At 39.8% G+C, this 25,571-nt stretch overlaps 1 protein-coding gene across 1 annotated transcript in view; it reads left to right on the top strand.

The window, feature by feature from the left end:
- The window catches only part of LOC124616619 (sodium channel protein 60E-like), a 287,365-nt gene that overhangs the window by 242,979 nt on the left and 18,815 nt on the right, over positions 1 to 25,571 (top strand). The window contains exons 24-27 of the mRNA XM_047144943.1: positions 14,800 to 14,933; positions 15,026 to 15,219; positions 15,309 to 15,511; positions 16,267 to 16,539. Coding sequence (XP_047000899.1) covers positions 14,800 to 14,933; positions 15,026 to 15,219; positions 15,309 to 15,511; positions 16,267 to 16,539 — 804 coding nt within the window. The remainder of the gene's footprint in view (positions 1 to 14,799; positions 14,934 to 15,025; positions 15,220 to 15,308; positions 15,512 to 16,266; positions 16,540 to 25,571) is intronic.

Below are 25,571 nucleotides of genomic sequence, written 5' to 3'. Positions count from 1 at the left end.
TTAAATTACATTTTGAACTTTATATTACAGTTGATGGAGTTTAATGATATTTCCTGTGCTTTGTGCAGTGAGAAAAGAGACCAGGCAAACAATGCAGAGCAATTTTATTAGAGAATACATAAACAAAATGCTCCTTGTGGGAATGTGATTGGGCAGATGGTCCTAATAAATGACAAAGTTGAAGTCTGAGTACAATTTGAAGTTGAAAAGTTATAACACAGAGTAATGGTGACAGGCAATACCAAAGTCCACATCTGTCCTCTGTATAGAGGCAACTTTCTGTTGATGTCTAAGGTAGTAGGTGATGGCTCCACATTGTGGTGGAAGCTGGCAACAGCATGGCATGGGAGATTCTGATGATTTTGTTAGTGAGAGCTCTGATTGATTGATCACTGCTGTGGTTGGCCAGAGTCCACCACCGTTTCCTGTGTAGAGGCCACTTCATGGTGATGCCTGAGGTAGTCACTGGTGGCTCCATGTTGCAACAGTGACTGCAGGTAGCACAGTGTGGGAGATTCTGATGATTTTATTAGAGAGAGCTCTGACTGATGGACCGCTATTGTGCTCAGTGGCTGGCCCATAGGACTCAAAGGTATGGAACAGCTCAGTACAATTCAGTGCTGGCCTGACTAGTAGACATGTGAGGTTGTATGGCTTTCATCTGCAGGTGTGATCCCTGTGGTTTTGCTATGTAAGCCATTCACATGATGCTGGTGTGAGAGGGGCTGCTGGTAGAGAGGGTAAATGGCCCATACACAGGAACCCTCCCATCCCTGGCACACCTCGAAGTCTAAGGCGGCGCTTGCCTCCTTGTCAGCAGCTCATGGAACTGGCTACCCTGGAGGGCTGTTATCGATATCCATAGGTGTGGGTATCTGGGTCGGAAGAGGGCTGACCTCACTGGAATCTGGAGGCTGCACAACCTGTTGAGGCAGTAGCTGGATAGTGTTGTCAACAGTCCCAGGACGAGGGGTGTCCAACTATGGAACAAAAGACTGTAAAGGGCATAGTGTGCATTAGAGATGTACCTGGTTAGTATATTTGTGGTGCTTTTAAGTTTCACTTCTAACATGGCCTGAACAACAGGTGTGTAACCACAGTGTTGGTAGCTCTTGAAGGAGACCAGCACCCAAACCCCATGCTGTTGGGAGTATCAGTGGCAGTGTGACCACTGAGAAGTGGTGTATGGTCTGGTCAGTTGAAGGATGGAGAATTATGAATGGTGTGGTTTCTTCACCAGGCTTGTTCTGTCTTGTGGGCTGGAATGGTAGGAGTGTAGGGAAAGCCACATTGCTTCATCCAGAGCAGCTTTACCATTGTCAGTGACTATGCTTCAGGGAGCTCCTCGATGGAAAAATGTGTGAGCCAGTGCTTGAATCATTTGGGCAGGGGATGTCGATAACATGTGTGACACATCTGGAAACCCACTACCTATCTCAATACCAATTATCCAGGAATATTCCAAAAAAGGGCACACAAAATCTGAGTGGAGGAGCAACCAAGATGATGACATACCTGGTTGGGCAAATATTGCCAAGCTGCTGCTGCCTGTTTAGTCTGACAGGTGTTTCATGCCACAACTATGTTGGCAATATCAGTGTCAATCCCATGCAGATATAGATGTTGCCTAGCCAGTCGCTTGGCTGGAACAATTCTCTTTGTCCCTCGTGTATGTGTATCACCTGAGGATGTGTGAACTGCTACGCTAGTTTGACCAGTTTCCCCCTGTAGTAATAGGATGCCCTCAAGAGTGGATAATTCATTGTGATGATACCAAAAGGCTTGTATTTCCAGGTGGTCCATTTGTTTGCAATCTACCAACTAACCATAGTTCACTAGACAGAGTGCTTCTCAGATGTTTCACAGGTGATAACTGCTGCATCTAAGGGGAAGATAGTCACTGCTTCTTCTCCTTCGATATCTGTGTGGAAACAGACCTATGGTGCCAAATTGAATTATGGGTCTTGTTTCAGTGATAGGAAAGGATACCATTGTCTGCATGTTGAGCCATGGAACAATGCTTGTCATTGTACAAGTATCTGGACACAAACAATGCCCACCAGTGGAAACAATATGATAATAATAATGAGCATATGGCATTGGTGGCTGGGAGACCCCTCGCTGGGCAGTTCGGCCACCGCTCCACAAGTTTCTTAACATCACTACGGCGATTTGCAAGTGAATGAGGATGAAATTATGATGAAAGACACACAACACCCAGTCATCTCAAGGCAGAGAAAATCGCTAACCCTGCCAGGAATCGAACCCAGGACCCCGTGCGCAGGAAGTGAGAAAGCTACCGCAAGACCACGAGCCACGGACAACAATATGATGTGTTGGCTGGAATATTTGAGTCAACCTTGCTCGATGGCAGTAGAGGTTTATGGTCAGTTAGGAGTGCAAACTGCCTGCCATGCATATGAGCTTGGAGCTTTTCTGAGGCAAAAACAACAGCCAGGGCTTCCTTCTTGACCTGTCTGTAGTTACATTACACCTGCATTAATGTTTTGGAGATGAATGCAATAGTGTATTCCATTGCACTCAGTTGACTTTATGGGGCACGACCCTGTCCAACCCATAGTCTGATGTGTCAGCTGTCAAAGTCAATGACTTGGATGGCTCATAGGCCATAAAGCATGTTGGATGGAGGAAAACTCATTTTAGATCACAGGAGGCTTTGTCACACATGGGACCCCAATTCCATTTGACATTTTTTATATATTTGATGGAGGGGTTCCACTATGGTTGCTGCATGGGGGATGAATTTCATATAGACACTGAGCTGTCCCAACATAGATTGGGTTTGTTCATTGGTCTGGACAGCTCGGATGTAATGTGACATGTACCTTATTTCTCAGATGCAACAGATACAGAACAATCGACATGTGATACAAAAAGCATTTTTCCTTGTTGCACTTGAGATTGTCCTCCTGGAGAACAGCAAATAAGGCATCTAGGTTGCTCACCAAGTCCTTAGCATTTTTATCTGTGACAATAATATGTCAGGACAGTTGGCCATTCTAGACACATTCTTTGTCAGATTTTGCAAGTTCAGTTGAAAAATAGCTGGGCTGCTGACAATACCAAAAGGTATCACGTTAGACTAGAAAAGGCACCTTGTCTAAGGGGAGTTGAAGACATGCATCTCATAAGTCAGTTTTCCTACCTCCATGAACCATGGACCTTGCCGTTGGTGGGGAGGCTTGCGTGCCTCAGCGATACAGATGGCCGTACCGTAGGTGCAACCACAACGGAGGGGTATCTGTTGAGAGGCCAGACAAACACGTGGTTCCTGAAGAGGGGCAGCAGCCTTTTCAGTAGTTGCAGGGGCGACAGTCTGGATGATTGACTGATCTGGCCTTGCAACACTAACCAAAACGGCCTTGCTGTGCTGGTACTGTGAACGGCTGAAAGCAAGGGGTAACTACAGCTGTAATTTTTCCCAAGGGCATTTATCTTTACTGTATGGTTTAATGATGATGACGTCCTCTTGGGTAATATATTCCGGAGGTAAAATAGTCCCCCATTTGGATCTCCGGGCGGGGACTACTCAAGAGGACGTCGTTATCAGGGGAAAGAAAACTGGCATTCTACAGATCGGAGCGTGGAATGTCAGATCTCTTAATCGGGCAGGTAGGTTAGAAAATTTAAAAAGGGAAATGGATAGGTTCAAGTTAGATATAGTAGGAATTAGTGAAGTTTGGTGGCAGGAGGAACAAGACTTTTGGTCAGGTGAATACAGGGTTATAAATACAAAATCAAATAGGGGTAACGCAGGAGTAGGTTTAATAATGAATAAAAAAATAGGAGTGCGGGTAAGCTACTACCAAACAGCATAGTGAATGCATTGTTGTGGCCAAGATAGACACAAAGCCCATGCCTACTACAATAGTACAAGTTTATATGCCAACTAGCTCTGCAGATGATGAAGAAATTGATGAAATGTATGATGAGATAAAAGAAATTATTCAGGTAGTGAAGGGAGACGAAAATTTAATAGTCATGGGTGACTGGAATTTGAGAGTAGGAAAAGGAAGAGAAGGAAACATAGTGGGTGAATATGGATTGGGGGAGAGAAATGAAAGAGGAAGCCGTCTGGTAGAATTTTGCACAGAGCATAACTTAATCATAGCTAACACTTGGTTCAAGAATCATAAAAGAAGATTGTATACATGGAAGAATCCTGGAGATACTAGAAGGTATCAGATAGATTATATAATGGTAAGACAGAGATTTAGGAACCAGGTTTTAAATGGTAAGACATTTCCAGGGGCAGATGTGGACTCTGACCACAATCTATTGGTTATGAACTGTAGATTAAAACTGAAGAAACTGCAAAAAGGTGGGAATTTAAGGAGATGGGACCTGGATAAACTGACAGAACCAGAGGTTGTAGAGAGTTTCAGGGAGAGCATTAGGGAACAATTGACAAGAATGGGGGAAAGAAATACAGTAGAAGAAGAATGGGTAGCTTTGAGAGATGAAATACTGAAGGCAGCAAAGGATCAAGTAGGTAAAAAGATGAGGGCTAATAGAAATCCTTGGGTAACAGAAGAGATACTGAATTTAATTGATGAAAGGAGAACATACAAAAATACAGTAAATGAAGCATCTGGTGAGAAAGATGTATGAGACATGCGAAATACCCTCAGACTTCAAGAAGAATATAATAATTCCAATCCCAAAGAAAGCAGGTGTTGATAGATGTGAAAATTACCAAACTATCAGTTTAGTAAGTCACAGCTGCAAAATAAAAACGCGAATTCTTTACAGATGAATGGAAAAACTGGTAGAAGCCGACCTCAGCAAAGATCAGTTTGGATTCCGCAGAAATGTTGGAACACGTGAGGCAATACTGACCCTACAACTTGTCTTAGAAAATAGATTAAGGAAAGGCAAACCTACATTTATAGCATTTGTAGACTTAGAGAAAGCTTTTGACAGTGTTGACTGGAATACTCTCTTTCAAATTCTAAAGGTGACAGGGGTAAAATACAGGGAGCGAAAGGCTATTTACAATTTGTACAGAAACCAGATGGCAGTTATAAGAGTCGAGGGGCATGAAAGGGAAGCAGCAGTTGGAGAAGAAATAAAAACGTTGAGGTTCGCCGATAGCATTGTAATTCTGTCAGAGACAGCAATGGACTTAGAAGAGCAGTTGAACGGAATGGACAGTGTCTTGAAAGGAGGATATAAGATGAACATCAACAAAAGCAAAACGAGGAATTAAGTTGGGTGATGCTGAGGGAATTAGATTAGGAAATGAGACACTTAAAGTAGTAAAGGAGTTTTGCTATCTGGGGAGCAAAATAACTGATGATGGTTGAAGTAGAGAGGATATAAAATGTAGACTGGCAATGGCAAGGAAAGTGTGTCTGAAGAAGAGAAATTTGTTAACATCGAGCATAGATTTAAGTGTCAGGAAGTCGTTTCTGAAAGTATTTGTATGGAGTGTAGCCATGTATGGAAGTGAAACATGGACGATAAATAGTTTGGACAAGAAGAGAATAGAAGCTTTCGAAATGTGGTGCTACAGAAGAATGCCGGAGATTAGATGGGTAGATCACATGACTAATGAGGAGGTATTGAATAGAATTGGGGAGAAGAGGAGTTTCTGGCACAACTTGACTTGGTGTGACATGTTCTGAAGCATCAAGGGATCACAAATTTAGCATTGGAGGGCAGCGTGGAGGGTAAAAATCGTAGAGGGAGACCAAGAGATGAATACACTAAGCAGATTCAGAAGGATGTAGGTTGCAGTAAGTACTGGGAGATGAAGAAGCTTGCACAGGATAGAGTAGCATGGAGAACTGCATCAAACCAATCTCAGGACTGAAGAAAACAACAACAACAACAACAAGTCAGTCTTTGCAAAGATCTTGTCCCCTGGCAAGATGTGCCAGCATGTCTTCGGGTTTGAGAAGGGATAGGTGCCAATGACCTACTGGGTTTTCATCATGGCCTTGAAGACTCTGCAAATACTAAGTAACCCCTTTGGTTTTTCCACAATGATGAACGGGGTGCCCCACTGACTGTTAGGGATTACAGTCAGGATGTCCTCATCTTCCAGGACCTGGAACTCTTTCTGAAGCTCACCCTTGACTACAAAAAGTATATTATGCACATTAAAGAAAAAGGGTTTAGCCAACAGAAGTAGGGCAACATGAGCCTCAATCCCTGTGATGCTGGTAGACAGCTAGGTGAAAATCGTTTTGTATTTGTTGCATAAGTCTCATAAATATGAACTGGCCATAGATAACTGAATACTGTTGGCAGAATCATGAACTTCCAAACCCAAGGCATTGAAAAGATCTAAACTGAGAATGTTCATGGCCCCCGTTGTAGTAATAACAAGAATGAATGTCATGAAGGCAGCTGCCTGTTACTGTCCCAAGCATCATACTGGCCTTTGACTTCAGTGGTGCCACTGGTTTAACTTTGGACTCATTTGAGAAATGCCTGAAGCAGAGAGAAGCCTAGGTGTGATAAGTCTGCCAGTCATCAGTGGTCATTGAAGAACTTGTATCAGTTTGAAAAACCACAGGAATGGCTTTGATATCCACTGTAAGAGTTAAGAGTCTATTGGAAAAGGGGAGTATGGCCTGGATGTGCAGGACATCCAGAGAGTAGTCATCTAGCACCTCATCTAACTCTGAATCTTGGGGGTGAGACCAGGATTTCCCAGTCAAAAATACAGTTTTTCCTGGGTAAAAATACACTTTTCCCATATTAAGTGACTCTATACTTTCCCTTGGAATTTTAAAAAAGGGAGGGAGAGGGAGAGAGAGAGAGAGAGAGAGAGAGAGAGAGAGAGAGAGAGAAAGAGAGAGAGAGAGAGAAATGCTGTTTGGAAAGATCTTTTATGTGCAGCAACATATATGATGCATGTTTTCATATTACAAGGGTATACATTCAGATTCCACCAAACACAGCACATTAGTTTCCAAAGCATTGAAATCAAGATTGCGATTCGCTTTTGTAACCCAATGATGGTTCATGTCACATGATCTTAGCAGCCAATGATAGCAGGTACTCAGAGAGCATAGGACACATGATGTAGCGTGAGCACATGAATAGGAGAAGTTAATGGTTTAAACTAATATGCATAGTGTAGCTACAAGAAAAGCTAAGCTTTCACGTATAATATTGGTATTTTTTTGTGTGTGTTGCACTTTAAGATACAACACATAAATGTGCCAGTAAAATTTTAATTAATGCCATAAATGTCTGGTCTTCTGGGCTTGAAATTCTTGTAAGTGGCTGGCCCTCAATGTGTTAATCCTTAAATGAGAATCAAACGCTCTTTGACTCCAGAAATTCTGGGCACGTGAGCATGTTCGCACATTAAGACAATTCATCTTACGTTAAACTAAATTTACTTTGAAAGTATGCTTTTCAAACCACCATCTGCAGTATTTGGCCGCAACTTGTTAGAATTCATTTCAGCAGTTGTCAGAGAGCACTAGAAAATGGCATTCACTAAGAGATCGTACGTTATGTTACAAACAAAACAGGATGTCAGAGGATACACCAAGAGCATCAGAATCTCATAAATCACACTAAAATGCATAATTCGACTTAAAGTGCACATTCGTATTTCCAAATTCACAAAGAAGTAGGCTGCAACCTGATATTAAACTTTTCAGTGTGGTTTTTGGGATGCAAATTCTCTTGGAGTACCAGTACTATATTATCTCATGTTTGGTTCTTTATTATGGCATAAGGCCATATGCGCCACAAGATAAAAACTTGCACTTGAAATTCAGCAAACAGCTGGCACCAGCCAATAGTGTTTCAAATGAATATACTATCTCTGCAGAAAAGATTAATAAAAGCCAAATTTTTCTAGCTAATCGACAAAAATAACTTCATTGTTTTACAACTCGGACTGCCCTGTGAATGAGCAAATTTGGCAGCTTGGGCACACCATAAAAAATTTTCTGGTTAGCATCTGGCTGCTTGTTGCTGCTGCTGATACAGCTAACAGCCTTGCTTCAAGCAGCCAGAAATGGGAGAACGTACTGCTCATATGTGAGTCAAATGCACAAGCACATGAGCCCACCAGCAATTGCTCAAACAACTGTTGCGGCCAGCCGCTGTGACCGAGCAGTTCTAGGTGCTTCAGTCCAGAACCATGCGACTGCTACGGCCGCAGGTTGGAATCCTGCCTCGGGCATGGATGTGTGTGATTTCCTTAGGTTAGTTAGGTTTAAGTAGTTCTAAGATCTAGGGGACTGATGACCTCAGATGTTAAGTCCCATAGTGGTCAGAGCCATTTGAGCCAACTGTTGTAAGTCATGCTCATTGGAAGCAGTTTGTTGTTATGTAGTATTGCATAGTCTTTGACCTAAAGCCTTCGACACATTTTGCTGTCGGCTGACGCTTGTGCATACACTGTGTTTTGTTGTTGTAAGTGAAGCATATCATTTGGAATTTAAATTTTTTTTTCCCCCATTCATTTATGTTTCATTTTTGCATTATTATTCTGCAGTAGTGGGCTAAAGTAAAATTCTTTGTTAGAGTATCAGTTATAAAAAGTCAAAACTACAAAAATTTAACTGAAAATTAGAACAATTCAGAATTCCCAGAATTCTAAAAAATTCCCAGGTTTTTCCTGGTTTTCTCCCAGATGAAAAATTCCCAGATGTCCTGGTTGTCCCGTGATGTATACATCATGTGAGACAGATGCAATCTACTTTCATCCTGAGGGATGACTGACAGACTTCTGCTTTGTGTTCCGTTCTGCCACAGGTTGAACATTAGGCTCAGCAGTAATAGCACTGTTGGTGTTCACGCATTGTGAAACAAGTGTTGCAAGTGGGCAGCCGCTATGGGCTTCACACACCCGCAGGAGTCTTGTCCATAATAGTTGATTCAGGTGGGTGAGAGAACCAAGACTGGGACTGGAATTGGTGAGTCAGATGGGCAGCAAACACCTGGGAGGGGTCCTGCAATGCTGATGAAAATCTAAGAGATGGTTCGAAGGTCCTAATGATGGGAAGGTATGTATCCAGTTTTCCTTGAGCTGGAGGCTGTCATTGGAAAGACTATCATCTAGCGAGCAGAAGGCCCTGATGATGGGGAGGTACGTATCCAGTTTTTCTTGAGCTGGAGGCAGTCATTGGAAAGACTGTCATCTACCAAGCAGATGAGGACCATGTCACAGACTAGGGATTCTGTGTATGATTGTTTATATTGAGGTTTGCACACTGGAACCTGCAGTCTCTGGACAGACCCTGCAACTTGGCTACTCCCTGAGTGTATTGCACCTGGAAAATTTATGACAGGCAGATGCAACATGCACTTGAGAATCAAAATATTCAAGGAGGCATGACTTCAAACGTTCATTTAGGAGAGCATGGGGCTCAAGCTCTGGGTTGACCTGCTGCAGGAAGTGTTATATTTCAGAGCCTTCAAATGTCGGAAAGAATGGGTGTGCTGAGCATAATCTGTGATACCATGGACCAGAAAATATTGCTCCATTGTGGCCGCATAGTTTGCCCATGGCTCAATCTTTTTGTCAAACAGCTGGAATGATGGAGGCACTGTTCGGAATCCTTTCATTAGGGAACTGATGCATGACAGGCAATTGGAGAGTTCAGGAGATGTTGTGCCAATGGCAGAAATCTTCTCGACCATCACTTGCATGGCTTGTTGCATATTCTGGAGCAGCAGTAGTACATGGCAATAAAGTCTGATGGGTTAGATACACTGGAATGTGAAGTCAGAATCAGCACATTCGCTGCTTGGAAATCACACAAAAGAAAATATTGTCTACCTGCGTAAAAACCTGCGGTTACAACTATCCCATTGGCAAATGATATGTTCCACGCCAGTGGAGACACCATGAGATCACAGCCCAGATAAACAATGCAAGACAAGTTTGTTAAAGAACATGTAAATGAGAATCTCATTTTTGGAGTGACTTGTTACGAGAACTGTTCATAGTGAAGTATGGTTATCACTTGATTGACACAATTCTGTTATTGGGCAGACGACCCCAATAAATGACAAATTTAACGTCTGAGTCCCCTTTGGTGTTGAAAAGTTACAACACAGTAACAGTAATTGCCAATACCGAAGTCCCCTGCAGTCTCCTTTTGCAAGGTCACATCTTCACAATGCCTGAGGTAGTCACTGGCAACTCCATGTTGTGACGGTGCCTGGCGATAGCATGGCGAGATTCTGATGATGGACTACTACCGTGGTTGGTGGCTAGTCCAGATGACTCAAAGGTATGAAATAGCCTGGCACACTTGTCACCAGTCTAAATACCCTGGTGTCACCAGGATACAGCTGGATCTATTTGCAGCCAAATGAACCCACAGAAGGAAGCAAGTCTGTGGGGCCAGCGACCTCTGGTGGTGCTCAAACTGCTGCCTGTCAGCCCAGTGGATGAGTGAGGTCTTCTGGTTGTTGTGAGCACGTTTGGCCCCTGTGTCTTCACTGTGTAATCCAATCGCATGGTGGTGGTGTGAGAGAGGTAGAAAGGGCGAATGGCCCATACAGAGCATTTAAATGTTCCAGGAACTCTTGAAGCTTTTCAGCTCTCTGTTGCCACACTATAAATGTGTTATCCATGTACTGATAGAATAATATTGATTCAACTTGGTGGGTGCTAGTGCTTCAAAGTGTTCCACGAATAAGTTTGTAATAACAAGTGATAAATGACTATCGACCACCTCATTATCAGTTTGTTTACCGTGAGGCCAGTGTCATGGTGCAAATGCTAAGGGATAGCATAATTAAGGAGTCTACTGAAATTAAGATGTCAAAAACCTAATTTACAGGGATGGCAGTTAGAATTTAAATAATGTTTGGGGTCCAGCACTCGGTATATTAAATTCTCCATAGCCATCACATCCACCAGAGTTGTAAAGTGCTGAGAGAATTTGTGTTTCACAGAATTTTAGCATGAGCTCTGAAAAACAAAATAGCATCAAATGACATTAGGAATTGAACTCAGCCATATACAGCAATGTGAGACCAACAATAGTTCACAGTCTGGTTGGAGTTCAGACAGCATGTCACATAACAGTGAAACTCAAAGAACCTGGTGAAAATGGCTGGATTATTCATCTAAATATTGCCCATAAAATGGAAACAATAACTCAGCATAATGCCCAGATGCACACTATTAATCATTTTCGCCGAGAAAACCTGAGAGATCATATTAAATGTTTTGTCTTCATTGATCCATAGGAGTTAAATGTTTTGGTTTCATATCCTTCTGTTCTTGTAATGACTAGGTATCTCAACACTTGCCTTAAACTTTTGTGAATGTCTGTTGTAGAGGCAGATGTGCTTACTTCATTCAGTTGTGCATCTGTTGGTTCTGGGCACCAGTGTCGGCAGTTGTAGGATTGAAAGGAGTAAGCTACATGAATATTGTGGTCAGGTGAAAAAGAAATCAGTTTACAGCTGTGATCATAGAGCATTGTCAACAAAACCAATACATGTGACTTTTACTCTGTGTCTGCTCAAAGCTGCTTATATACAGTTTTTATGTGCAGTTTTAGTGTTGGGCTATTATTACTTGTGCAATGTTAATTAACATGTATTTGAAAAGTTCTATTTACTTAGCTTTTGGCTCTTTTGTTGCTCTTTGCCCAGTCATTCATGATACACTTATTGTGTTCTGTAGTGTAACAACCTTCAGGGATATTGAATAAGTCATTACTCTAATGCAAAGTAAGTATCTGTTAAGAACTAAATCTGTATCTGAGAGGTAAAGGGAAATAAGTCCAATATCTTTAGTTTCAGCTTAAGACCATATCAGTCACACTCGCACACTACTTCATTTGTGGAAGATGTATGACAGTCCTGCTCTAGCCCATGGCTGATTTAGCATTGTTAAATGGACATCCACACTTTTAACTATGCCTAAATCAACCATGATCTGGAAGAGAATTGCAGTTTATCTTCTATAAATGAATCATTGTGTAAAAATGACCAATGTGGTCTTAAGTCAAAACTGCAGGAATTGGACATAAGCTCTTATATTCCATATGTGCTTACAGTGGCAAGATGTAACGTAATAAAGGAACAGCATCTGAAGACAGAGCTATTGATGTTGTGATGTGCAGCAATTTTAGTAGCTGTATGGTTGAGTTTGCAGTTGGCCTTAGATTGTAGGTGGCCATTCATGTGCGGTGGATGGCTGATTAGTTGTCATTCCTACATAAAATACTTAGCAATAAGTACAGTACATTTGGCATATAACATGGCTGCTTCCAGATATTGCCCTATTTTTTTTTATAAAATAAGAAATTCACTTCAATGGACTTGGTGGGAGGTAGCGGGTGCAGGTATAGGACAGGTCTTGCAAATGGGTCGTCCAGAGGGGAATGATCTGTGTGGTGCAAGGTTGGGAGGGCTGTGGAGGGAAGAATGTTGTGTAAGTTGAGAAGGCGATGAAATGGTAGGATTTTAGTGTGTGGTTGAGTTTTTCATGGCTTGGCCAGTAGTGGTTTTTAAGAAGAAGACTTGTCACTGACTTGTTCACAGTGGCATCAGGTTTGAGAGGTGGCACAAAAGGACTAGCAGCGTAGAATACTTTATGCAAATGCTTTGGCAAGGGTATCAGTATATTGGGTTTCTCCTGTTTCCCACTGTAGTTTTGGCACCCATGGCTGCCTAGGTTACAGGAAATAAACTTTTTAATGGAAATGGATTTTTGAGAAAATTTTGGAAGCACGAATTCGGGCAAAATTAGAAGGAAGAATGAGAGAAGAGCAACATGGTTTCAGAACAGGAAGGTCCATGGTGGATGTAATTTTTTGGTAAGACAACTGCAGGAACATAACTATGAATATGGAATAGTAGTGGACGTAGAAGCAAGTGTGGAAAGCCCTGGAGAACAGAGGAGTAGCAAAACAGATTTTTTGGAGGATAAGGGAAATGTACCATGGAAATGTGAGCTGCGTGAAGGAGAGAGATCAGCTTGGATTGAACACAGGAATGGCTTGAGGCAGGGAAGTGCACTTTCACCATTACTCTTCATTGTAGTGATGGATGGTATAATGAGTACAATAGCACAAGTAATTGGTGAAAGGGAGATGAAAGCTGTGGTGTTTGCAGATGATCTGATGATTTGTGGGAATAAGAAGGGGGAAGTATAAGAGCAGTTGGACGTATGGGAACAAACAGCACAAGAATACAGTATGAAATTTAGTATAAGTAAGAGATGATTATCACAACAAGAAAGAAGGAGAGAGGAACAATGGGAATAACAATTGGTAGGGAACAGTTGAGGAGAGTGGGAGAGTTTCAAGTACCTAGGAAGCCTGATAAAGGAAGATGGAAAAAAACGACAGAGAAATAAACGAGCAGGGGAGAAAAGCAGAAGCATTTTGGAAGAGTGTCAGAAGCCTGATATGGAGCAAGGATGTATCCCAAATCAGTAAAAAAGTTATATACCAGTCGTACTATGTCCCGATCATGACATATGCATGAGAAACCTGGGTTATGAAAGGAAGTGAAAAAAGCAAAGTACAAGCTAGTGAGATGAAATTGTTGAGAAACAGTATTTGAGTAACAAAGATAGACAGGTTAAGAAATGAGAGGATCAGAGAGTTAATGAAGGTGAAACCCTTACAGGAGGAGATAGAGAAATCAAGGCTGAGATGTTATGGACACGTTAAGAGAATGGAGGATACCCAGGAGGATACACGAGATGAAACTGGAAGGAAAGAGACCAAGAGGAAGACCAAGAAACAGATGGCTGAAAGGAGTAGAGGAATGTGTCCAGAAGAAAGGAAAAGACTGGACCAAGATGAAGACGGAGAGATGGTGGCAAGACAGAAGATGATGGAGAGGACTATGTTCCATACAGACCCAACCAGAGGCTGGAAACTGTCCAAGATAATGACGATGGATGTGGCATTGGTGACCAGTGGATTTGATATAAATAGAAGTATTTATTGAGTCATCTGAGAGGCAGAGATAAATATCTCAGAAAGTATCTTGTTGAGTCAAGAAGGAACTTGTGAATCAGATTTGTTAGCAGTTATTGAGGTTCTGAAGGAAAGAGAACAGACTGTCCTAGTCATGTATCCATATTGTGAAGATACCATCACTAAGTCTAAATCGGGTAAGAGGTTTTAGGTGGTGAGTCGAGTAGATAGGTATGGTTCCTCTAGGCATTTTCATGATTTGTTTGTAAAATTACGTTCAAAGGAGAAACGAGCATGGGTTAAAACATGGTTGACTGAAAGAATTGTGAAGCATGTCATGTATTTTGTATCAGGACACTGGAGAGGTCATGACAGCAGTGTCACTGGCATGAGGGATATTGGTGTAGATGTTCATATAATTAACACCAACAAGAAGTCTGGTAGTAATGGGTCAGGAACTGCGGAGAAACAGTGAAGCATGGGATTAATGTCTTTGATGTGGGAAGGGAGACTGGAAAATTGATTGGAGATGTTTATTAATGAAATCAGAGAACTTTGTGTGGGAGCGTACCTCTCAGTTGTCACACACTGTTTTTGTCCACTGCTTCTGTCAGCCTGAGCAACCACTCATAAACAATCAGTGACAATGCAACCATGGGTGGGCATTTGGATGTCTGTGTGATTATGTGTGTGAAAAGGTGTGCTTATGCTAAAAAAAGAATGGTAGATAAAACTATTACTTTCACTGCGCTGTTACAAGTTACATGAGCTACAAGTTATATGAGCTACAAATGAATTGTTTGTTGTTCTCATTTCTGTTTATTGTTCCCATCTTGGAGTTTCTGTTATTGTAAGCTCACATGTCAATAATTCAGTCAGTTAACATTTGTTTTCTCTTTTCCAGGTTTGAAATAGCAATATTTGTTCTAATTTTTTTAAACATGCTAACAATGGGTATTGAGCATTACAATCAGCCTCACGCCATATTTTTTGTACTAGAAGTTAGTAACGCCTTTTTCACTACTGTTTTTGGACTTGGTAAGTTTATGCCATTCTTTTGTAATGTGCAGCATAATTTTACAGTGCAATATTTAGTTTTTCTAAAGTGGATAACTGCATTTGTTTTACAGAAGCAATTGTGAAAATAATAGGCCTGCGCTACCACTACTTCACCGTTCCATGGAATCTGTTTGATTTTTTACTTGTAGTAGCATCAATTCTTGGCATTCTCATGGAGGATATCATGATTGATTTTCCTGTTTCACCAACACTATTAAGAGTTGTAAGGGTTTTTCGTATTGGCAGGATACTTAGGCTCATCAAGGTATGTATATAAGTACAGCTCCTCAATGAGATTTCCGTGAAAATAATGTCAGTGGCTCACATTCCTTTTTTTCCTCAATACACTTACAGGCAGCTAAAGGAATACGGAAACTACTGTTCGCATTAGTGGTTTCACTGCCAGCTCTCTTCAACATAGGAGCTCTCCTGGCATTGATTACATTTATTTACGCTATTATTGGTATGTCTGTGTTTGGACATGTTAAACAGACTGGTGCCTTAGATGATATGGTTAATTTTGAAACTTTTGGGAGAAGCATGCAGCTCCTTTTCAGGTAATAATTTTTGCATATAGCATACAACAAATCTCAAAAATGTATCCTCATTTCATATTAAAGGCAGTTATAACATTTTGTACTGTCAGTACAACTTTTAGTTTAATTTTCTGTATATATCTCTTCTATAAGGATCATGTAAATACACAAGGGCTGGAGTTGTTATCGTGTATTGACTGTGCACCACTACAATAGCTTGCACACTATTTTATGGTACTTTATGTTCAGTCTTCAAGTAACAACACTGTTTTAATGGGATCATTACTTCTGAAAAGGTAGTATATTACCTATCCCTCATCATTATATCATATTATAAGATGAATTGAAAATCAGTAAAACACACAGATCATACAGTGGAGGGCACACAGTGAGGAACATAGATGTCATTACATATTTAAAGACCAATGTAATGCAAGGAGAAAAATAATTAACTCTTTCTATTGTTTACAAATTTCCTTTCCCAATTCCAGGTGACTTGTTTTTAGTCACATTATACCTTGACCTGGAAGTTTCATTCTCCTACACATTTCTCCATCATACAGTGAAGAAGAGATTTATTTCAGTGACTTTAATGCTGTGACCTGTATATTTACTTTCCTCATGAGATGAATGGTTATTTCTGCAGATGATGCCTTCTAATTTCCAAAAGTTACTTGTTGTATAAGCTCATCACAAAAGTAAAAATACATTGTGTGTGTGTGTAGTTGTGGATAAATGTGATAATAGCTAAGTCATTACACTTATTATTTTTGCAGGTTAATGACTTCAGCTGGTTGGAACGACGTTCTCGAATCCTTGATGATTCAGCCACCAGATTGTGATATAAACTTTAACAATCAGCCAAATGGAAACTGTGGCTCTCCACTTCTTGCAATAACATACTTTACAAGCTTTATTATTATTAGTTATATGATTGTTATTAACATGTACATTGCTATTATTCTGGAAAACTTCAACCAAGCTCATCAAGAGGAGGAAATTGGAATTGTTGAAGATGACCTAGAGATGTTTTATATACGCTGGTCAAAGTAAGTATTTACTATATTAATTGGTTGCTATGATATAGAAAAATAAGTGTATTCTTCTATTTAGTATTTGCAGTGTCTTGAGTTTCGTAAAAGAAAAAAAAAATGACTCCTCTGAAGGACCACATGAGGTACAGTCAGACCGGAAAAGAAAGTTATGCGCTTTAGAATTCTTGTGGTCCCCAGCAGTTTCTGTAGTTATACAAGGTATAATCAAAAAATACAGTGAGTTAATTTTTTTTTGCAACAACTGCTGATGCTACAACCATTTTATGTAATTTGTCAGATGGCCTGATTTGCTGAGACAGCGGAATCAAGTTGGCACATGTTTTGACTTGTCAGTCAGCATCCAGAGATGCTAGAATGATATTGTGTTTTCCGTGTCTGTCATGCATCATGGATTTTGAACAACATATGAATATTACATTCTGTTCCATGTTGCAAAAAAGTGAGAAACAAACTCATGAATTGTTGAAATTGTCATATGGCATAATGCTGTAACTCTGAAAACTTTTTAAAAGTGTTATGAGCAATTTAAAAGTGGAAATGAGTTGGCAGAAGACTAGCAATGTTTGGGACATTTGTTAATCTCCAAACCAGAGGAAAATAAGTGAAAATTGATCATTCAGACAGGCAAATAACTAGTTGAGAGCTTACCAAAGCACTTAACATCACACACTAGTCTGTGCAAAGCATTTTATCGACTATTTGTAAATGGCATGAGTGAATGCAAAATTTTTTTTAAACTTTTGAGTGATGAACAGAAGTAAAATCTTGTCACTTTGCCCAGAGTTGAAGGATTGTCTTCATTTAGATCTAGGCTTTGTGTCCAAAATTGTAACTGGAGATGAAACTCGGGTCTGTGGATATGACCCTGACATGAAAATTCTGAGATCCCTACGCAAAATCAGTTAATCTCCTCTCACTAAAAAGGCATGTCAATCAAAATTGAATATCAAAGTCAGGCTCATTGTATTTTTCATTATTGAGGGCATAGTGCAATAAGGATTCATTCCAAGGGGAAAAACTGTAAATGCCAAATTTAATGAGGGTATATTGTAACATCTGTGAAATAATGCATGAAGCAAGAGACCAGAAAAATAGACCAATGACTTCCTTTTCCTTCAAGACAACGCACTGTGCCACACTTCAGTTTTGATTGCAAGTTTTTCACCAGAAAAAGTGTTCCTATCTGTCCACGTCTGCCTTACTCACCAGATTTAGTACCATGCAACATCTGGTTCTTCCCAAAAATTAAAACCATTTTTAATGTCAACATCATTCCTGTCATTGAGAGAGCCCCACAACAAAGCCATTGAATGCCTTTCCAAAAGAAGCCTTTCATAAATGCTTCCAGTCACGTATTCAGTGGTGGGAGAAGGGCATTGCCAGCCAAGGGTAGTGCTTTGAAGGAGATTAAGTTAAATTCTATGTAAGCTTATTACTTTGTTTCTAATAAAATTATTCACTGCATTTTTTAATCACACCTTATGTGTGCTTTTGATGACAAATGTGAATAGTCATAATCTGAGAAAACAAAGTGGACCTAGCAGCACCAAAATGTCTTCTTACAAAAAGAGCAATTTGCTGCAGTATGTACTTTCCCAGTCTGAGCATTACTACATATCAGTCAAGTAAATATGCAGAAACCACCATGTTATGGCAATGTCATGATCTTTGCCAGCTATGGGAAAAGAACACTCTTCAATTTTCCAACATAATGTGTGATATTTCATACTAAATTACCAATCACAATGTTAAAACACTGTTTTTGAGCTTTTGTAGGGGAATATTAGCAGTGTTATTTCCAGTTCGTCAGTAAGGTCTTCTGAATTTTACTTTAGATAATACAATAATTCTGTGAGAGAAGTAGAACATTTTCCTCACTAAATGTTGTCTATTGAATATGTAGGAGAAGGCACATCAATTACTTTGTTACATTAATGATGTATTAACTTATGATTGAAAAATTATGTTTCTTTGATTTCTGGTTCAAAGTGAATGTTTCTTTGTCTGATTTCTGATTCAAAATGAAAAAATATTTTGGGAGTATTCAACAGTTGTATTATTCAGGCAATTTTCTTACAAACAAATGGCCTTATAATTGTGGGAGATGTTATTTTTATGTTTTGCAGCCATATGTTACATAGAAAAAAATGCTATGTTTGTGTGGTGCTAGTCATGATGTGGCTGTCAAGAATAAAATCATGTTCTCATAAATCTGTTAAAACTTTGTTTTCACCTCTTTCTTGCCAAGTATGACAAGGCCAAATACAAGACAGTTGCATTGTACAAATTCTTTCCTTACTGTGTCAGCTCTATGGTTTCACAGCATCAGTGGTTGAATTTTAGTGTGTAGATTTTAATTCAGTGTTTTCTGTATTATTGTTTGCATCAGTGGCAGCTTTGTTCTTTAAGCATATGTTTGTTGCTGTGCTTGGTATTTTTTCCTTTCCAGGAATGAAATTCAAAAACAGAAATCTTTAAGTGACAATAACTAAACAGAAATTAACTTCAGAACAAAATTGCAGAGAAATACAGTTTACTTAAAACTGAACAAACATACACTTCATGAGAAAATGTAAAATGAGTCTTTTTCATTTGCTGTCTGACATTAAAAATCCTACATGCAGTTTGCATTAGATAATGATTTTGATAATAATTAGTGAGACACTTACCAGTATGCAAAGGTACACTGTGCCAAGGAAATTGAACCACCGGGTTTGGGAGGAAATGAGCTTATAAAATTAATATGTTGCATGTAACAAGATAACATGATCAGTCCATTGGGTTGCAAGATTACAAAAAGTCTAATTGAATGTATAAAACAAGTCAGTTTATTTATTCATTCATTATGTTTTGTAGATCCTTCTATGAAGAATGTGGAAGGTCAACATTAACCTATCAAGGTCCAGGAGGTCTGTTCACAAAATTCCAGAACTTTGTCCCAAAATTTTTCTGTGTTTACCTTTTACTTATTGTGCACAGTCTCCTTCAAACTCTCCTCTGCCCAAAGCCATTTCCACCTCTGGAAGTAGCCTTCATATGCCTCTTGCTGGATCATCTGAAGTGCTGTCTGTAAATTTTCTTTTATCTCATTTGTCATTGCAAATCTTCATCCTTTCAACAGAGCTTTCAACTTTAGAAATCAAGAGCCCGGAGGATGAGGGAGCAAAGTGATTTCATTTTCTGTGCAATATTCATGCACCGGCAGGGATGAATGTGCAGGTGCATTATCATGATGCAAGAGCCATGAATTGTCTTGCCACATATCGGCTCATTTTTTCACATGCATCACAACATGTCCTGATAGTACCATTGATTAATGGGTTGTCCCTGTGGTACAAATTCATGATGAACTAATCCTTCAAAGTCAAAGAAAACTATCAGCATGGCTATGATATTTGACTTGACCTGACAAGCTTTTTTTGGTCTTGGAGAACCTTTTCCGACCCATTGCGAAGATCGAACTTTGGTCTCAACATCATAATTGTGGACCCACATCTCATCAACAGTTATGCCTTATTAAGGAATATCTCATTCTCATTTGCACAGTCCTAAACCTCTACACAGATTGTGAAGCAAAGGTCTTTCTGGTCTTGACTCATGAGCCATGGGCGAACTTGGCAGAAACACGATGCATTCCAAGATGCTGTGTCAGGATTTCATATCATGATCAGCTGAAATGTTACATCCTTCTCCAATCTCTCAGATGGTCAGTCTTTGATTGGCGTGCACAAGTTTGTTGACATTCCTGACATGAGTGTCATCGGTAGACATCGAAGGGCATCCTGAAAGAGGGTCATCTTTAACTTCTGTCTGGACATTTTTAAACCGTGTTAACCATTCGTAACACCAAATAAGGCTTAAGCACTAATCACCACAAACTTCCTGAATCATTTGGTGTGTCTCTGTGAAGATTTTCTTGAGTTTCATAAAAATTTAATGCAGACATGTTGCTCCTCTAACTCTGCCATCTTGAAATTTGCAAACTGTGCAGTAAAATGCTCTACTCAATACAAAATTCAACAATAAATAACAGACATACAACAGTGGAAGTTCTGGCAGTTACACATTAAACACAGGCATATGCAGGGATGCAAACCTCATTTCAGTCCAACACACCATTGGCAAGAAATTACAAATGTTCCAGAATTTTTCGAACAGACATCCTACGTTAATAATATGCAGTATATTTTAAGAATTAATATTGTATTTTGCTTAATAATTAACACTCATTAATGTGTCAGGTAACAATGGCTAAAATTAATATAAGTAAAACCTGAAGAACGATAAAAAGCTCATTCCCTCATTTTTCCTATAAAGCCAGTCTTTGTCTTCTACTGCTTGCATAGTATTTACTTGGCTGTACATCTACAGCTACACTCTCTGAACATCATGAGGTGCATAGCAAGAGTATGTGTCATTTTACCAGCTATTAGGGTTTCTTCCTGTTCCATTCACATATGGTGTGTGGGAATAATGATTTTTTAAATGTCTCTGTGCATGCAGTAATTATTCTAATCTTATCCTTGTGATCCCTGTGTGAGCAATATGTAGGGCTTTGTAGCATATTCCAAGAGTAATCCTTTAAATCAGTTTGGAAAATGTGTTAATAGACTTTCTCAGGATAGTTTACATCGATCTACAAGAGTTTTCCAGTTCAGTTCCTTCAGTATCTCTGTGACACTCTCCCACAGATTAAACAAACCTGTGACCATTTGTGCTGCTGTTCTCTGTATACATTCAATATCCCCTGTTAGTCCTATCTGGTGTGGGTGTACAGGTCCCACACACTTGTGCAATATTCTAGAACCAGTGGCACAAGTGATTTGTGAGTAATCTCCCTTGTAGACTTATTGCAGTTCTCCAGTATTCTACCATTAAATCAAAGTCTACCACCTGCTTTACCCATGACTTGAACCTATGTGATCATTCCATTTCATATCCCTAAAAAGTGTTACACCCAGATATTTGTATGAGTTGGCCAATTCTAATGGAGACTCATTGATATAGTCATAGTATACAATATTTTTTTCATTTTGTGAAGTGCAAAATTTTAGATTTCTGAACATCTAGAGCAAGTTGCCACTCTCTCCATCACATTGAAATCTTATCAAGATCTGACTGAATATTTATGCAGCTTCTTTCAGATAGTGTTTCACTATAGATACGTGCATCATCTGCAAAAAACTTGATTTTGCTATTAATATTGTCTGCAAGGTCATTAATATACAACATGAACAGCAAGGGTCGCAACACACTTTTGTGGGGCATACCTGAAGTTACTTCTACATCTGACAATGACTCTCCACCCAAGATAACATGCTGTGTTCTTCCTACCAAGAAGTCCTTAGTTCAGTCACGAATTTCACTTGATGATGTCCCATATGACTGTACTTTTGACAATAAGTATAGGTGTGGTACTCAGTCAAATGCTTTTTCGAAATCAAGAAATTCTCATCCTGTTCAAGATATCTCATTATGTTTGAGCTCAGAATATGTCCTAAGATTTTACAACAAATCGGTGTCAATGATATTGGATGGTAGTTTTGTGAACCACTTACACTACCCTTCCTGTAGACAGGTGTGACCTGCACTTTTTTTCCAAGAGCTGGGCACAGTTTTCTGTTCAAGGGATTTACAATAGATTATAGTTGGAAGAGGGCCTAACTCAGCCAGAAATTCAGTATAGAATCTGACAGGGATTCCATCAGAGCCTGCAGCTTTGTTCAGTTTTAACTATTTCAGCTGTTTCTGAACACCACTGAGGTTAATGATTATTTCATTCATCTTTTCAGTGGTATGAGGGTTAAACTGGGGCAGCTCTCTTGGGTATTCCTTTGTAAAGGAGCATTTGAAAACAGAGTTAAGCATTTCAGCTTTTGCTTTGCTACTCTCAATTTTAGTTCCTGTCTCATTCACTAGGGAATGGACTCTTAACTTTGGTGCCACTAACAGCCTTTACATATGACCAGAGTTTCTTTGGGTTCTGTGAAAGATCACATGACAATACTCTGTTACAGTAGTCATTGAAGGCATCACACATTGCTCTCTTGACAGCCAAATGTGTTCCATTCAGAATATCATTTTATATAGCCCTATGCTTTGTTTTACACCTGTTATGCAGTAATCTCTATTTCTTTATAAGTTTCTTTACAGTTACTGTATAGCATGGAAGTTCCCTCCCATTATGATCTGTTCTACTAGGTACATATATATGCAGAGCATGGTCAACTATTTTTTTTTTTTTAAACTGGAGCAAGACTTCCTCTATATGCTCCTGTCTTGTGCTGAAAGTTTCAAGTTCCTCATTGAGATATGACACTATTGATTTTTTATCTAGTTTAGTGAACATATATATCTTTCTGTTACTGATAATTACCAAAACATAACAATTTACTACACACTGTAACATCAGTGACTGTTTACAATGATCATTTTACTATCTGATGCCAATGACAGGGGTTAAATAAAATAAATAATCATATAGTTTACAGAAGAGAGGCATAATAAGATATGTACACTTCATAATGAGATTTTCACTCTGCAGCGGAGTGTGCGCTGATATGAAACTTCCTGGCAGATTAAAACTGTGTGCACCAACCAAGACTCGAACTCGGGACCTTTGCCTTTCGCGGGCAAGTGCTCTACCATATGAGCTACCGAAGCACGACTCACGCCCGGTCCTCACAGCTTTACTTCTGCCAGTATCTCGTCTCCTACCTTCCAGACTTTACAGAAGCTCTCCTGCGAACCTTGCAGAACTAGCACTCCTGAAAGAAAGGATACTGCGGAGACATGGCTTAACCACAGCCTGGGGGATGTTTCCAGAAACAAGGTTACATTTCTGGAAACATCCCCCAGGCTGTGGCTAAGCCATGTCTCCGCAGTATCCTTTCTTTCAGGAGTGCTAGTTCTGCAAGGTTTGCAGGAGAGCTTCTGTAAAGTCTGGAAGGTAGGAGATGAGATACTGGCAGAAGTAAAGCTGTGAGGACCGGGCATGAGTCGTGCTTCGGTAGCTCATACGGTAGAGCACTTGCCCGCGAAAGGCAAAGGTCCCGAGTTCGAGTCTTGGTCGGTGCACACAGTTTTAATCTGCCAGGAAGTTTCACGTACACTTCAGTTTTTATCAGAATTTACAGAGATGGCCAGTTTTCTTCTTTTAGCCTGTTGGCAGAATTCGTGATACATGCAGAGATATGTTAAATGGTGGTCTGAATGCCAGCTTTCATCTAAGGAAAAGCTACTGCAGCATAATACATGGACTTCAACAAGCAGACTTTAAATTAATACCCATTTGATGTAAAGTATGTGATAATGAACAAGCAAAAATTATATAATACATAGTTGTACACTACAGATGTATATGGACTATGATCTCCAAGGAAGTTCGGAGTTATTATTACTACTCCCTACCGTTATTGAACTATGTCTAGGAGACAAAAATCTAATTGCTATACCACAACAATGAATCTGGAGAAATTAAGAATTTTGCTGTAACCAGTAAATAAAACAATATACTAGCAAGATAATAATTTCTCCTTGTAAGACAGCACCCTGTAACATGCCAACATTTGCAGTTAGAAAGAAAACAGACTTTCACAAGAGTAAGTAGTAGCACAGTTCTTATTGAGTTCACTGCATAATATCAAGAGCAGAATCACAAGTTTTCTAATCACACCCAAAAAAATATACACTGCCTGAAAAAAAAGTGAAGCACGAAGAAGACATAGTTGGATGTCAATATTTAACCTTGTACAAATATACACTCTCATGTCAGTATAACTTCATACATGTAAACACCATCAGTGGGCATGTAAATGATTTAGAGATGCAATTCTCTGAGACAGGTATAACCAGAGTGCATTAGTGTTGTTCGTGTTTAGTCTTATTACCTGACAGGGTAGTGTATATACAGCAGACATTCAGTGTTCACTGTGAAGAACACAAAGGTGCTGCATACTCATGTGAAACAGAATTATCATTAGTTGACAAGAGTTTGAAAGGAGCATGATTGTGGACCTTCATTTGACTTTCTTATTGAATCATGCATTATCCATATTGTGGGTCATTCAGATGTGACATAGCCCAGTATTGTCCTGTGTGGCAACATGAGGGCAGGCATACTCAGTGTCAAAGTTTCAGTGGGCCATACTGGACCACCACAAAGCTCAGCAAGCACTCTTTTACATCTGTTTCTCCCATGTGAGAGTATGGAATGGACTTCCTGTACTGTTCTGTGTCATCATGCACCATTGGTCACAGACTTGCAGCAGCTAGATTATAGATTTACTATCCAATGTAAGGCTACTGTTAACACTGAAACACAAACAGCTGTGTCTGGAGAAACAACATGCCCAGGAAGTGTGGACTGGTGATGAATGGCATCACATTGTGTTTAGTTAACAAATCATGGCTCTGCACTACTCCAGATGACCATTGTCACTGAGTATGATGGCAGCCTGGGAGAAGTCCCATTTTTCCTATGTTTCGGAGAGGCCGTCATGGTGTGGGGAGCCATTGTGTATGACTTCAGGTCATGGCTGGTAGTGATTGAGGGAACTCCAATGGCAGAATGGCAAATCACAGACATCCCGCATCCTCATGTGTTATATGTCATTGTAAAAGTAAAATGGTGCCATTTTTCAACAGTGTAACACTCTTCCACACATGACATGTGTCTCTATGAAATGTCTGCATGATGATCAGGTACTCTTGTGGCCAACAAGATGCCCAGATGTGCGGTACCAGCTTGGAGATCAACTCCACCCTGTGCCAGTGTATCCATCATATCAAGGACCAGTTACAACAGTTGTGGGCCAGCAGTCATAACGCTATTGTATTCTCTCCTTCTAGGAGAGAATACAATGGTATTATGACACCTTTCTCAAGCAAATCAGTGACAGAGTTGGTGCAGCATCATACTGATTCTGGCAGTGTATACTGCCACTGAATAAGCATATTAAAAAGTAACTGAACACAAAATAAGATTTTCAAGGAAAATTTAAATTATCATCCATGGACATATAGTT

This window comes from Schistocerca americana, chromosome 5 (genome assembly GCF_021461395.2).
Source record: "Schistocerca americana isolate TAMUIC-IGC-003095 chromosome 5, iqSchAmer2.1, whole genome shotgun sequence".
Taxonomy (NCBI): domain Eukaryota; kingdom Metazoa; phylum Arthropoda; class Insecta; order Orthoptera; family Acrididae; genus Schistocerca; species Schistocerca americana.
This window is presented reverse-complemented; position numbering and strand designations above follow the sequence as displayed.